Below are 14,222 nucleotides of genomic sequence, written 5' to 3'. Positions count from 1 at the left end.
ACAAGATCAAGACAACATATGTTTTAGAATAGTGTCAAAAATAGAAGCCGCAATGGTTCCAACGGATCGCTAATGGCTAGTTGGACTTCTCAAACCTCTCTAACGGGAATAATGAAGTTGTCTATATAATAGAAGACCATCTAGGCCAAAATGTTGGAGAGAGCACAATGTAAAATACATACTTATTGTGAGCTAGCTTTCTCTCTATGTTTCGTGGTTCTCCCAAAAGATCTTTTCTCGGTAATCTTTCTATGTTCTAATTGTGTAAAAGATCAAGTGTAGAAGAGTAAGAGCAATATTTCTCTCGATTTTTCGTGGTTCTCCCGAAAGATCTTTTCTAGTAATCTTTCTATGTTATAATTGTGTAAAAGATCAAGTGTACATGAGTTAGAGTAATAGGTGATTTCTGATAGTGTGATCTATCTAGTGAAAGGATCGGTGCTTGTCAATTTTTATTGTTAAGCAGATTTTTAGTGAATTCCAGCTCGAGTTGTGGATGTTAGTCTTGAGAGTGGACGTTGTTGGAACTAGCGTTATCACCTAGAGGTGGTGAATATGTGATTTTAAGGATTTTAAGAAAATTAATGCGGAATATAAACGAGTATGCTCGGAGCTTAGTAAGTTTAGAGATATTTTTAGATACAGTGTTTTGCACAATTTAACTATCACAATAAGCAATCAGAGAGAGTAAAAGTAAAAGAATGTGCCTAGAAGATTTGTAGTGGTTCGGATTTATTCAAGCCTATGTCCACTTCTTTATGCTGGCATCCGATCGGCTGGATTCCACTAGTGAATAGCTCAGAGGTTACAATTCGGTGAATAGACTTCTTATCTAACACTCTTACACTTGTATGCTCTCCTCTAAGTATTACAGTGTAAGATCAAAGGTACGTGAAGGATGTGAAGCTCTCTTGATATTGAAATTTTGAATTCTTTTCCCTCGCTCATTCGTTCTTCAGCCTTAAAGTGTCCTTTTATACTCCTCCATCTCTAACTGCCCATTGTAAGATCTCTAGAAAATCGCTCTCCAAAACTTTCCTGTTTTGACGAAACAGTATATAAAGGATTTCGTAGCCATTGAGATCAATAAAGGAAAGAGGCCCCCTTTAGATCAAATCACCCTTACAATCGTGATCTTGAGTTTCCATAGATAGATTACTCCATTAGATGAGTCATCCTCTTCTTCTTTAATCTGCATCCTTAATTGAACTTCATGATTGAGAATCTCGAAGTACGAATCTGGCTTGATTGCTAACCGTTGTGATGATATAATATATCAATTAAATCATCTTGAAAATATCTCTTTATAATCTGGTTGTTGCACGTGAAATACTCATCTTAGAGCTTGAGCATCATTCCAACGTCCGAGTTCGATATAGCGTTTGAGTCCCTCAAAACAACATTTGAGCATTTTTTGCTAGATTCAATCATGTGTAACCGACACCTATGGATAATCTACAAAACAAGTATTTCATTGCATTAACTCAGATAAAGATATTATGGATTGTTTTGTCAATGTCAAAATCAATTAGAGGTTTTTCTAAATAAACATTGGCTTGGGGATAAAGCCGAACCACTATATATCTTGTGTGCTTGTATTTTACTTGCTCTTTTACTTAGTTTTGCACACGTTCAGCAATTGTTTTGTGAAACATTTGCTCACCAAATCTTTTTTGTCACTACTGTTTTGTGTTCTCTTAGTTCTCATGATATTTATACGCTTTAGCACACAATCTTCACATGGTATTTTAAACATCTGTTTATCTGATCTTTATAATATCTCTGCAGATGTTTGGCTAGGTGTTTGAAATTGAAATTGTTTTATTTTGCAAATATTTTTCAAAGTTCTCACACAACCTATTCACCTCCTCTAGATTGTATTGTTAGCCCCAACGGCTTGGAAAGTGACGTGAAGAGGGATTGAAAATGAAAAAAAAATAAGTTTTGGTCTTGGTAGAGAGAGAGAGAGAGAGAGAGAGAGAGAGAGAGAGAGAGAAAGGTCGTGTAAAGAGAGCAAAGGTTCTTGGGAGGGAGGGAAAGAGGGAGGGAGGGAGAAGTAACGGAGATAGAGATGGGGGTTTTGACAATTTGTTGACAAGTGTGATCCACAATGGACATGTGTGGATTTCTATATGGGGCGTCTCATTAATGACTTGGCAAAAGCAAGGACACCCAATATTTCCTCAGTGAAAGGAAGAGGAAGAATGAAAAAACAAAAAAGAAAATGTCAACCCGAGCTGACCTAGAAAACGAAGATGATGAAGAAGACACGTGGATGACACGTTGGACAAAAATGACAATGTTTGGACAAAAAATTAAGCACATGATCGATTTAGGTTTGAAGTAAAATTTTGTGATTTGTTATGAGACAAAAAAAGTTTGGGGTGGATTTGAGGTTGGACTTAAAGTTTGGGATTTTTTAGTGAATTAGGCCTAGTACCCAAATATGACCCTCATCGAGTATTTGACAAGTTTTCGTTGAGTATATGTGGAATGGAATATTAGATCTTTAATGGCATCATTGGACGCAAAATTGACTGGAGCTGAATTTGGGTATCCACTACAAGTTTGTGCTTTTTTATGAGATAATATAAAGATTGGCTCGGAATTAGGATTAAACCTAAAGTTGGTGCTTTTTTGTGAAGTGAAAAAAGTTTAGGCAAGAATTGGGGCATGACCTAAAGTTTGTGCCTTTTTATTAGACTAAAAAAATTTGGGTCATAATTGGAACCTAACTAAAAATTAATGCTTTTAAAAGGAATGAGGCCTATAATCTCCGTGCACCTAATTAGGGGTGAATAGTTCCAAGATCGATCTAGGTTCCACTTGGAATCTATCTTTCGAAATCGATTCCTCAATTTTTAGAACCTAGAACCTAGCTTGCATGTCCTAGAATTTGAAACCTAGTTACAAGTTTCAAAGTTGATTTCAGGATCTACTCGGGTTTCACTTGTATTCTTAATTGAACGATTACAGTAAATTATTACCTCCAATGACCAATCATTTGCTGCTATAATCTACTTACCACAACTCATTTAAACACACAAAAAATATGAAGCATTAGCAAAATAAAAGTCTAAATCATAGATATTGCCAAACATGGAAGCGCCGACTTGTTTAAACTCGTCAGAACAGGTTACCAATTTTTGGAATTAGAAACCGGATAGATTCTCCGATTCTCGATTATACCCTAAAACCATGTTCACCCATACACCTAATAATAATATTACTTTTGTGGGGAGAAGTACACCGGAGTACCATAACTTGTGTATGGCGCTCATTTGAGGACTATAACTTTTTTTTACTTATTTTAGCACTACGACTTTTAAATACCGATCACTTGAGTGCCATCGGCGATTTGCCTCACCCAAAATCCAACATGGACGCTAGAAAATCTGATGTGGCACTGTCGGAACACTTTTTTTGAATTTTTAATGTTTTGTGGAATTTTTTTATTTTGAAATTTTTTTCGTTTCTTTTGTCTTTTTCATTTTAATTTTTGTCCTCGGCGGACAAGGGTCACTTAGTGACCTTAGCTAGCCACAAAAACTTCGCCTGGCTACCTCCGGCTAGGGGGATAAATATAGAAGAAAGAAAAAAAAATTCAAAATAATAAAAATAATAAAAATTCACTTGTAATTTAAAAATAAATAAAATAATAATTAAAATTTCACGTAGAATAATTTTTTGGAAGTGGCATTCAAGTGATTGATTTTACTCTTATGGCACTCAAATGAACGAAAAAAAAAATTATGGCATTTAATTGAGCGCCGTACATAAATTTTGGCACTCCAAATGTCCTTCTCCTCACTTTCGTGGATAGGAGTAATGTAAGAAAATCGTGTACCGACTAAAGAGGATAAATATAATAATAATAGCATATATTGTTTTTTACCCAAAGCGGATTTTTACACCATTGATTTGAGAGAATGGGTAGCCATAACTAAAAGTAGATAGAGCGCGGCTCCTATATAATTCTTTTTACACCGGCAATGGATGCACGATATTTCCATTAAAAAAAAAAAGCGCAGTGGGAACTCTCCTGTATTCCTGTAAATCCTAAACTCCTAAAAACAGATTAAAATCGAAAGCTAAACAAGATAATTATCTCTACATTCACGGAATGTGATGGGGGAAGCTAATAAAAACACCTTGAAAATAGAAAAAAAAAATGCACTTTCTAATGGTCAAATTTCAGGCAATATTTGCAGGGTCATGTACATCGGGCTCCGAGGTTTGTTCATTGAGTGACTTGGTTGATACAGGCAATGCCTGCTTCGGAAGGTGCTTCCTCGTTGTCCCCACGGGCTCCTTCAGGTTAAGCGACGTGTAGACCGACATCCCGCAGAGTGCCGTCACGGCGCCGCAGATGCTCACCGACCCCGGATCGGAGTGGAAGAAGATGTAGCCTCCGAGGAGGATCACGCACGTTTTGAACTGTCCTAGAACGACATGGGAAGTGGCTGAAGTCGCACTGCATAATAAGTTTCCGTTAGCAGCTCAACGTAACCAAAGGCTAAAAAATGGCAAGCATCGTGAAAACGAATGGAATGGTATGTGTTTCGGTTTCCTACCCTAGAGCCAGTGCGCCGGACCACTGTAGGAGAAAGCCTAAGAAGGCCGAAATCAAAATTGCGCTCGAGTTTCGCAAGTCCCAGTTGAAAGACAACACTCCTGGAGGGTCCAGCAATGGCATCAGCGGCAACAGGAAAAAGATGGTCACCGGGGTCGTCTTCCACATCAACCTGCGCTCATCAAAGTCGGACGGTTAGAGCTGGTTGCGCAATACTCGTAGAGCGGAAGATCCAGATCATCGTCAGTCACTTACGCTAAGGCCGTCCAATTGCTTTGCTGTTGCAGGTTAGACCAGAGGATCTTATTTATGGCACTGGGGATTATCCAAATAACCGCGATGCAGAAGCCGTACACATTGAACTCCACATCCGTCACAGTCGCAACAGCCACGCCGAGCGAAACAACTACCAATGCCAGAACCTGAATATGGAATGCCCATTCATGAACAAAAGAAAGAAAGAGCAAGTTCCAAAAATGAGCACGAGCAGGACTTTTGTAAGGGGGATTTTGGCTTGTCCGTGACCTTTTCCATGGAAACCCTCTTCTTGAAAAGCATGAACTCGGCGAGTACAATGGTTGGAGTGACTGCTATCTTAGCCATTTGGTAGAATCCAACACTGCACAAAATTCAGCTTATGATCTTAATTGTGGAGACAAAAAGAAGAAGATGGCTATGATTAAGTCCGGAAGAAGATCATGAGGGAGGAGAACCATGAAGCTAGTTAGGACCTGTTGTGCTTGAGGCTGGCATTGGCGAGGCCGGTGGCGAAGGACATGACAGCTCCTAAAGCGAAGATGGAAGAGAAAGGAGTGGTTTTGGATGGGGGCGAGACCGGCAACAGCGACAGCGTCTTGAAAATCGCCATCAGGACCCAGGCAGTGCAGTAGTGGATCAGCGTGAGGAAGATCGGAAAGTTGAACCCGATTCTCCCCATCACCTGTGGTCCCCGCTTACCAATTGAGCACAGAAGCCAAACGATTTGCTTAAATGGATCAACCAGCAAGCCGAGGCATGCGCGGAAACATGAAAACTGAATGCGGAAGAAACGAAGGACAGACCAATTTATTTGCGAGGATGATCCCCACTGCAACCATGAAGTTGAAGGTCATTGCCACGACCGGCCCACAGAACCGTTGCTGTTGGCGCTTGGCGCCTTCCGACGTGCAGAGCTCGTTGTGGAGAGAACTTCTGAACTCTTCGAGCGCCCGACCTGGTAACGACCGATGTTTAGGCTCAGGAATTCTTACTTTCATCTAAGTTATCATACGTTATCATACATGTGCACTAAAATGCAGACCAAAACAATCTCGGAGAAGACACAGGAATCGGAAAAACATTAACAGAGCCGGAGATTTAAGAGAAACCCGAAACCGAATTGCCCCAAAAGCGAAGAAACATTGCGAAGGACCTCAAAAGAGGACGCTTTCAAAACTCCTGTAATTCCAATTCAAGACATCAAATTTTCCCGACAAGCCGGTGAGCATCATATCACATGAAACTCATCAAAACCATGACAATGGAAGCAAATTGGCAGCGCCCTTCCACGGTTTACCTGCATCCCCGGCGTCGCTGTCCTTCCTCTTGATGAACTTCCTCGTGCTCCGATCCAACAAGGGGTCGAGAACCCCAATGCCGGATCTGGCAGCAGCATCCGCTTTACCATCCATCGGTCGTCGGAAATGGCGCTAGAAGCGACCTCGCCCTCCACCACAAGCCGCCGGTCGCATCACCGCCCGAGAAATGCCGAGCAGCACAAGGAAACCTGCCTTCTCATGAGAGATGTGAAAGAACACGACGACAGGTGAAGCCGAAAAACCCTGACAAAATTCAAGGACGAGAATATGGAGAGAGCTGTTTTGAAATGCGAGGGCTCAACAAACTGTCTGGTGGAACGAGGTTACGTGACTGGGAAGGGAAGTTTTCGAGTGAAACATAATCTAGAACAAGTCAACGTGGAGATCTGTCCCATCGGTTCGTGACTTTTAAAGATGAGATTTAGGAGCTTGGGAATATCTTCCTTCGTTGATCTCTCCATCGTCAGGGATCTTTTGTTTTCGAAGCGACCCCCATGCCTTGTTTTCGAAGGGTACGATGTTTCCAGGCTCGGCTTCTCGGAGGCTCTCGGGTTCATCATCATTAGAGGCTACGGTGACCTTGGAGATAAAAGAGTTAAAAGCTTGCCCATATTGAGAAAAATCCGCTGATTTCCTTTTCCAATTATGTTATTTTTCTATATTAGAGATGATTATGATAGTTTTATCGATTCTCCATATCTTTCAAAATTGCGCTTGATCGGTGTCATCTTATATAGTTATCCGGATAAAGCATACAAATGATAGGCGGGAAAATTGTCAAAAAAGTCATAAATATATTGTAATTATGTCGATTCAGTCCTAAAATTTTTGTATTTTGGTCAATTTAGTCCATTTTGATAGTCGACACCGACGTAGCCAATTTTTCATTATATTTTAATACTTGTTTTTTGTTAATTTTTGTTTTATTTCTCTTTTTTCTTCCTTCTTTCTCCAGCTAGCCATCAACCTCGGCCTTGCAATGGCCGGGCGAGGCTCGACCTCGCTGTCACCGGGCGAGGTCGAACCTCTCTTGATCGAGCGAGGCACAACCTTGCCCGCCACTACAAGGTCGCACCTTGCTAGCCTTCACCTCTGGCTAGTCGTTGGGCTCGGTGGCCGACTAGAGCAATAAGGAAGGAAAAAAAAAGAAAAAAAAAACAAAATATATATATATATATTAATATTAGTATTAATATTAAAAAAATAAATTCATTAATATTTGGCTACTTCAATCCTTGCAAATGGACTTAATTGACTAGAAAAAAAAAAGATTTAGAATTGAGTTGGCACAATTGCAATAGATTTATGACTTTTTTTTTTAAATTCACCCATTGTATGACGTAACTATATAGAAAATTGTTAATTCTATTTTCGGCATTTTTTTCTTTAACCTTGTGACCTGGGATTAGTTAGTACGTCTAATTGAGGTTTGAAACTAATGAAAAACATTACGCAATGTGCACCACACTCTTCTATAAACAATCCGAACCAACCAATTTCCAGAATAGTGAGGTATGACAATGCCACTGCTTGGTTGGTACCATATTAGATTAACTTATATCCAATTTGATAGCAAAGAGTAATGCTGCTTTCATACAAAATTCGACCGACGAGATCACCCAACGGTACCCTATTCCTAACAAAATATGACTTGTTCAATGAAACTAATTTTCGTTGCATTCACTTTTCATGAAGCAAATATTAATTTGTCATAGATGGTGCCAAATCAACAGAAATCGCTGCACCCCAAACGACGGTCGGCGACGAAGGGGGTGACAACGTCCTTGCTCTCGCCCTCCAATCTCCTCCCGCTTCTTCTTCTTTTTCTTTTTTTTTTAATAAAAAGAGACTTGATTTTATATATTTATTTTACAATTTATTTTTTACTTTTTTAGCTTATTTTTAACACGAAACAATGTCGTTTTGGGTTTTAACTGGTTTCGTTGTTTACGGAGTAGACGGAAAGGGGACAATAAATTTCGGGACTTCAACGCGCGAAATTAAAGTTTCAGGACTTAAATGCCAGATCCATGTAAGTCGGAGCACCTCCTCCAAGCATAAGTGCTACCGCATTTCGGCTTCGGAAATTCGACTTTCTCGCATTAATCGCTCTTCATTTCCCTTTCAAAGCGAAAAAAAAAATAATTTTACATTATTTTTTTTGGGGGGGTCAGAAGAGTAATTTTACGTTAGGAGGGCCGAAATTGGACCGAGAATTTCCTTCGAACAAGCCCATAGGAGGGAGGGCCTATATAAATTCTACTGGAAGGAAAGAGATGACTTGTGTGACTTGCAGTAAGTTGAAAAAGGACATGTGGTCTCTGCATTTTCCAATGTACCATCAATGGAGCTTATTGTTAAGTCAAACTATATGCTTGTATTCTGGCCAAGAGAAATAAACTACTCGCTTGTGCACTTGAATATAATCTCGACGCCTCAATCGTTACGTCGTACATGTGTTGCGGATGCTCGTAACGTTTTTACGTGATTTTTGAATTCGATGGAACTAGCATGTCCGATGGCGGAGTTCATGAAATTTATTAAGAGGGTGATGTTGCTTGATCTCTATGATGTTGACCCTCTAAGCTTGGTTTACCTAATATTCAAGCGGGATTATGGAATCGGCTGACTTCATGGCCCAAAAGAAGTAAAGTTTGGCTAACATGGGAAGAAGCCAAGCCCACCTATGAATATTGAAGGCGGCATGTCGTTTCACGGCTTCGAGAAAATTGCGTCCAATCCCCCCAGAAGAGAAACATTAAATAAATCCTCTTTCTCTCTTTTTTTTTCTTTTTTTTTGTGGTCAAAATCCTCTTTCTTTTGGACAGTATCAAACTTGCTACTTTTGCCTACCCCTATAATTTCCGGACTTTCATTTTTCTTTTTCTTCTTTCTTTTCGTTGTAGGTCTCACTTTTTTTTTTCTTCTTTCTTTTCACCCCTCTGTTTTCTCTCTTACAAGTCATTATCTCTCTGCGCCTCCTACTCCTTCTTCTTACCCCATCATCCTCTGTTTCTTTCTTTCCATGCCTTCCACTCGTTTTTCCGTTTTCCTTACAAGTTATGTTTTCAATGGAAAAATCTCTTATTGCGCTGCTCTCTAGATAATAGTGTTTTTTTTCTTTTCCACTATGAAAAGTTCGAAAAAATATATATTGGAATATGCTTATAAGATGGTCACTTGTAACAGAGTATTGAAACCAGTTTATTGATTTTTGTTTTGCTTTTATTCCGATTCATTTCTATTTTTTTTCTCTCTAAGATTCCATATTTTGATTCAATTCATAACCTTTAAATTTTAAATTGTTTTGGGTCCTCTTCTCCTTTGCCTTTTCTTGCTCCTTCTGGCTTTAGATTTTTGTGCATGAGAGGTGCTCACATAACTTCTTCTCAAAGCAAGAGCGCCGCTAATCCTAGATTAACAACGCTTATCCCAGTTTGAGTTTGCACATGAGTTTTTTTTTCTTTGAGAATTCTTGGGAAATTATGGTTTGGAGAAGAGTTCGTGTACCCATCAAAAGTTGCTCAAAGGAGCTTGTCGCGACCTAAAAATTCAGAATTTTCCTAGGTTAATGGATTACTAAGCTGTTAAACCTAGCTCGAACTCTCCCAAGTCCATACCAATTCACGACTTATGGTTCAAGCCTTTCGGTACCATTTTAAAAAAAAATGTTTGGCAGGCAGTTGGATTCATTTTAATGGCTGATCACGTGACCTAATTCTAATGGCTGGCAAGATAATGCAACTACATTATAACATGCACTTTTTAATGAATGACCCTAATGACTTGTCAAAAACGGCAGATGTGAATGAGATGGCAAGTGTGCAAATTGAAACGTATGATATGCATGCATGATTTTTTATTTTTTTGATGTTTTTTTTTTAATGTGAATATTATCTATGCTAGAGGTAAAATCTTACCTAATCCACATGTGTAGTGCATGAAAATTTGAAACCAAAGATTACGGTAATCTAAAAAATAACCCATCATCTCACGGATTAAATTAAAGTTAATCGCAACTTTAGGCAACACAAATATTCAATATAAAGTCAAAATAATTAAAAGAAAATGATCCAAAGTCTTAGGGATCAAATTAGTAATTAAGTTGACTTTTCTTGACAAAAATACTTAATTGGATAATGCCTAAAATCTCAAATATTCACGTTAGATATCGATCAATCCAAAATATGGCAATAAATATTGAATCAGATAAGAATCGCTACCTATTTCGTGGATATTATTTCTGAATTCGAATCAGCGAATGACAAAATCGAACAACGACCGATGCACTTCCAATGGATCACGTGGTGCTCCTTGGTGGTTCGCGGTTCTCGACGAGAACTCAAGGCCAGTAAATCAAGCTTTTGACTCTTGTGGATCTGCAACAATCTTTTTTCTCTTTTCTTTGACCACCGCTTGGAATTTTTCCTTTAACCAAATAACCTGCAAAATCAAGAATACGTGAGCAGTAGGCCAACGGTTCGTTGATCCAACGCGTGGGACGTTGCGTAGATTTGGTGGACAAAGCGTGTTGATCGTTTGACGAACAGAGCGACAACGATGAGGGATTGTCTGATGAGACTCAATGACTTGCACCAAGGCCTCAAGGGGCAGTATAGATGCTTCTCGGACAAGGGCAATCACAGTAATGCTCGAGAAAATGGCATTGACAAGGCAGGAAAATCTCGTGACGTTGGCTAGCCTCGATTGGTTGGTGATGCCGGCAAGGCGTTGAAGCGAGAATGAATTGTGGTGCAGTTCCTGTGGTGTCCGAACAAATCAAAGAAAAGAAAAAAAATGAGAAGAAAAAAAGTTACTTCTTTTCCCTCTCGGGTTCCTCTCAGTTTTTTTGACACACCAAGGATTCTCAATGAATCCCCCTCACGTTTTCTTTTTCTCTGTACGTGCTTCCAGAATTGCCACCCTCTCTTCCTCTCTGGTTTTTAATACGCCAAGAGTTGTCAAATCAATTCCCGCTGTTGAAGTGAGCGAAGTCTAGTTTTATAGCAGATAACACTGCCGCAACTTTGGAAAGCCTGGACCGTTAAATCAATTACCGAAACTCGTGGGATCAATTACTAAAATTTTGCTTTGGATTGCTATCAAGAATTGGCTGTAAATAAGTGCACGAAGTATTTCCCTCTTGTGGGTCTTCATGAATATCCCTTCCTCCTATGACCAGATTCATTCCACCATGTGCACGTCTGTCTTGTATGAACAGATGAAAAAAGAATAATAGATGATCTGCAGACTCGATCAATTCTTTTTTATTTTCATGTTGCCAATCTGTCCATTCCATTGTGCACTTCCTTTCCGATGCTCTTTCCTTTTCTTGAAAAAGAATTCCCAATGCGAAAGAAATTATCTCTTCATTTTGGGGACTCCATTGAGTGATTGCCTTCTCTTCAACAATCTTTCCATTATGTTTACTTTCCCTCCCTTTTTATTTTCCCTTTTTTCATTGCCGATGTCCCTCAATCACCAGAATCGGGTTTTTCTTCTCCACGTTCTTCAATTAGCTCATTCCATTCCAGTAACTCCTCTCAATCGTATCCTTATAAACACCCACCATGCACTCATGCCTCCCCTTTATTTATGACCACGATATTTGCCTCCTTCTGATTTGCAGCCAAAGAATATTCCCACGATGACATCTTTAATCCCCAAATTTGACTCAATATTTTCAACCTTGGTGTCCTTTATTCCATGAATGCAATCTTTCCCAATCAAGATCGTCCCATGTGCACTTCTCGTATAATTTTGGCCACCGAGCTACCCAAAGGGTTAGACCGTAAATTACCATCTCACAGACTGAGTTCACTATGCCAATTAAGTCCAAGACTATTCATTTGAATCATATCTGCCACCACCGGTTCAATTAAAATGTAAATGAGATGCATGCAGAAATTAAATTGATCTAAATGCGAACTATGTGTCATTCTCTAATTTTATATGCAAAATTTGATATCCTAAAAAGGTAGTCAAAATTTAGGTGTCAACAGAGCTATAGTTCTATTGGGTGTTTCTCTAGTTGTGTTCATCGTGGTATCATCATCACGAATATGCATACAACAATTAAGAACTAATCCCTCGTGTGACCCAAAATGACGTCGGTGAATCTATGTTAGTGAACACTAAATGAACAAAGGTGTTTGATTCTTGATCTAAACATGTAATTGTTGAGATCATATCTATTATATTGAAATTTCAACTTGAATTTTCTATGGTGGAAAAGAAAAAACCATGTTATCCAAAGACGGGCGTAATAAGAGATTTTTCCATCGAAAACATTACTTGTAAGGAAAACTGAGTTAAGACCAAAAAAAAAAAAAAAAGGAAAACTGAGAAGCGAGTGGAAGGCCTAGAAAGAAAGAAACAGAGTGCGACGAGGTTTTTGGAAGGAGTAGGAAGCGCAGAGAGAGAATGGCCTACAAGAGGGAAAACTGAGAGACGAGTGGGAGGCGTGAAAAGAAAGAAGAAGAAAAAGGAAAGTGAGACCCGCAAGCAAAAAAGATGAAATAAAATAAATGAGTTGATCGAATAATAAATTACAAGGAACCATATAAATTTGTATCAGAAATGATGAGCCACAAAGGATATGATGGTCAAAATAAACACAAAAATGAGTGTCAAAATCATAACGAATGTGGAAAAAGCGCGAGCCTAATTTTAAGAGAGATCTAATCAACTCCTTTTACATTGAACACTTTTTTTTTTTTTTTAATGAAGTGCCTCCGCCGGTCAAACCTAGTCGACGCTGCCGTCCGATGACGTAGTAGTGTAACGTGGATAAAATTTTCTAAAGTGGACTTCCACGTTGGCGTATCCACCTCATTCTCGCATCGTTGATATTGGCTAAAATTTGTCCGCACACACCCACTTGGGTAGTAATATTTTATTTGCATCATACTTTACCACCGTCTGATGGTCGCGTCAGCCGAATTTGATTAGAGCCGGTGGTGGAAGAGCCTGATGGATTTACGAAACTAGAAAGATTTAAGTAAATTAATTAAAAGTTATATAAAATTAATTAAAAAAAACGTGAAAACGGTAGTATGAAAAGTAGAATTTTGCCTTCAACAAAATAAATTGTTTACACCTAAATTTTAACAAATCTTTTTTAATCATTTTTGCATAAAAAATTAGAACTAATTTTAGTTTTAAGCAAAAAATAATTAAATCATTTTTCATGTTTATTTTTAGCATGCATGTAATTCAGCTCACTTTGCTCATTTAAAGATCGAAAAAGGCTTTAATTAATTGACCAATTATTTAGGTAAAGCCTAAATCGAGCCCGAAAAGGACAAGACAAGCCCATGGATATGAGTTAGATTTTTCATTGAAAAAAAAAAAGCCAAGTTGGAATAATTAATTTATTAAATAGCATTACTTGGATAATAATTCTGAAAATTGCAACCCTAGACTTGTCTCTATAAATAGATGTGTTTAGGGTTGACAAGGGGGGCATTCATTAGAAGACACGACCATTAGGGGTTGAGAATACATGGATGTTTCTTAGAGCGAAACACTAAGAAAATAGAGAGGGAGTTCGCAAGGTTTGGGGTAGGTGCCGGAGCAATACTCGAAGAAGGCACTCTCACAAGACTCAACACATTGATCAAGGGAAAACAGGTCTACAAAGTATGAATTTGCATATGTTATGATTCCTCTTGAATTAGGGGTTGAGAATACACGGATGTTTCTTAGAGCGAAACTGTCACGACCCGAACCCCGCGAGCTCATCAACATCCCACCTGGCCACACTTATGTACAGTTCTCCAGGATCCAAAGGCTAACAAATTCATGCGGAAGCAAAAACAAATCCCCGTACAGAAACAATTAACATCACGATGACTTGGGACGGTAAAAACAAACTTATATACATATCCACACGTTCTATACAATTTTCCAAATCTACGGCTTCGGAGGCCACTGTACAAGCCTATGACCACTAAAACAAAAAGATTACGTGGTCGAAGCCTACTATACATCCCAAATAAAACAGCCAGCAAAAGTCAAGAGGCCAACTACCCTAGGCCTCGTTCTCGCTATCCGGTACTATATCATCTCTC

General features: G+C 38.9%; 1 protein-coding gene across 2 annotated transcripts; it reads right to left on the bottom strand.

The window, feature by feature from the left end:
* Window positions 1-4,041: 4,041 nt before the first annotated feature.
* LOC115728162 (nucleotide-sugar uncharacterized transporter 2) lies at window positions 4,042-6,437 on the bottom strand. Of its 2 annotated transcripts, none has more exons than XM_030658495.2 (7): window positions 6,129-6,437; window positions 5,635-5,786; window positions 5,305-5,513; window positions 5,099-5,192; window positions 4,829-4,995; window positions 4,575-4,745; window positions 4,042-4,474 (listed from the first exon to the last, which is right to left on the bottom strand). In XM_030658495.2, the coding sequence occupies exons 1-7, from the start codon at window positions 6,241-6,243 to the stop codon at window positions 4,195-4,197; spliced, it is 1,188 nt and encodes a 395-aa protein (XP_030514355.2). In that variant the 5' UTR covers window positions 6,244-6,437; the 3' UTR covers window positions 4,042-4,194. The 2 variants fall into 2 exon arrangements, with proteins under 2 accessions (XP_030514355.2, XP_030514356.2); XM_030658496.2 differs by lacking the exon at window positions 6,129-6,437 and adding an exon at window positions 5,985-6,025.
* Window positions 6,438-14,222: the final 7,785 nt, after the last annotated feature.

Source organism: Rhodamnia argentea, chromosome 2, assembly GCF_020921035.1.
Source record: "Rhodamnia argentea isolate NSW1041297 chromosome 2, ASM2092103v1, whole genome shotgun sequence".
NCBI classification, from domain to species: Eukaryota; Viridiplantae; Streptophyta; class Magnoliopsida; order Myrtales; family Myrtaceae; genus Rhodamnia; species Rhodamnia argentea.
The sequence above is the reverse complement of the archived record's forward strand: the minus strand, read 5'-3'. Positions and strand labels throughout refer to the sequence as shown.

Bases quoted from the DNA above. Each gene is read 5' to 3' on its own strand.
- LOC115728162 (XM_030658495.2), bottom strand. From the start codon at position 6,243: ATGGATGGTAAAGCGGATGCTGCTGCCAGATCCGGCATTGGGGTTCTC. The intron at 5,193-5,304 runs GTCCTAACTAGC...AATTTTGTGCAG, and splicing joins GCCAGCCTCAAGCACAACAG to TGTTGGATTCTACCAAATGG. The intron at 4,475-4,574 runs GTAGGAAACCGA...CTTATTATGCAG, and splicing joins TCCGGCGCACTGGCTCTAGG to TGCGACTTCAGCCACTTCCC.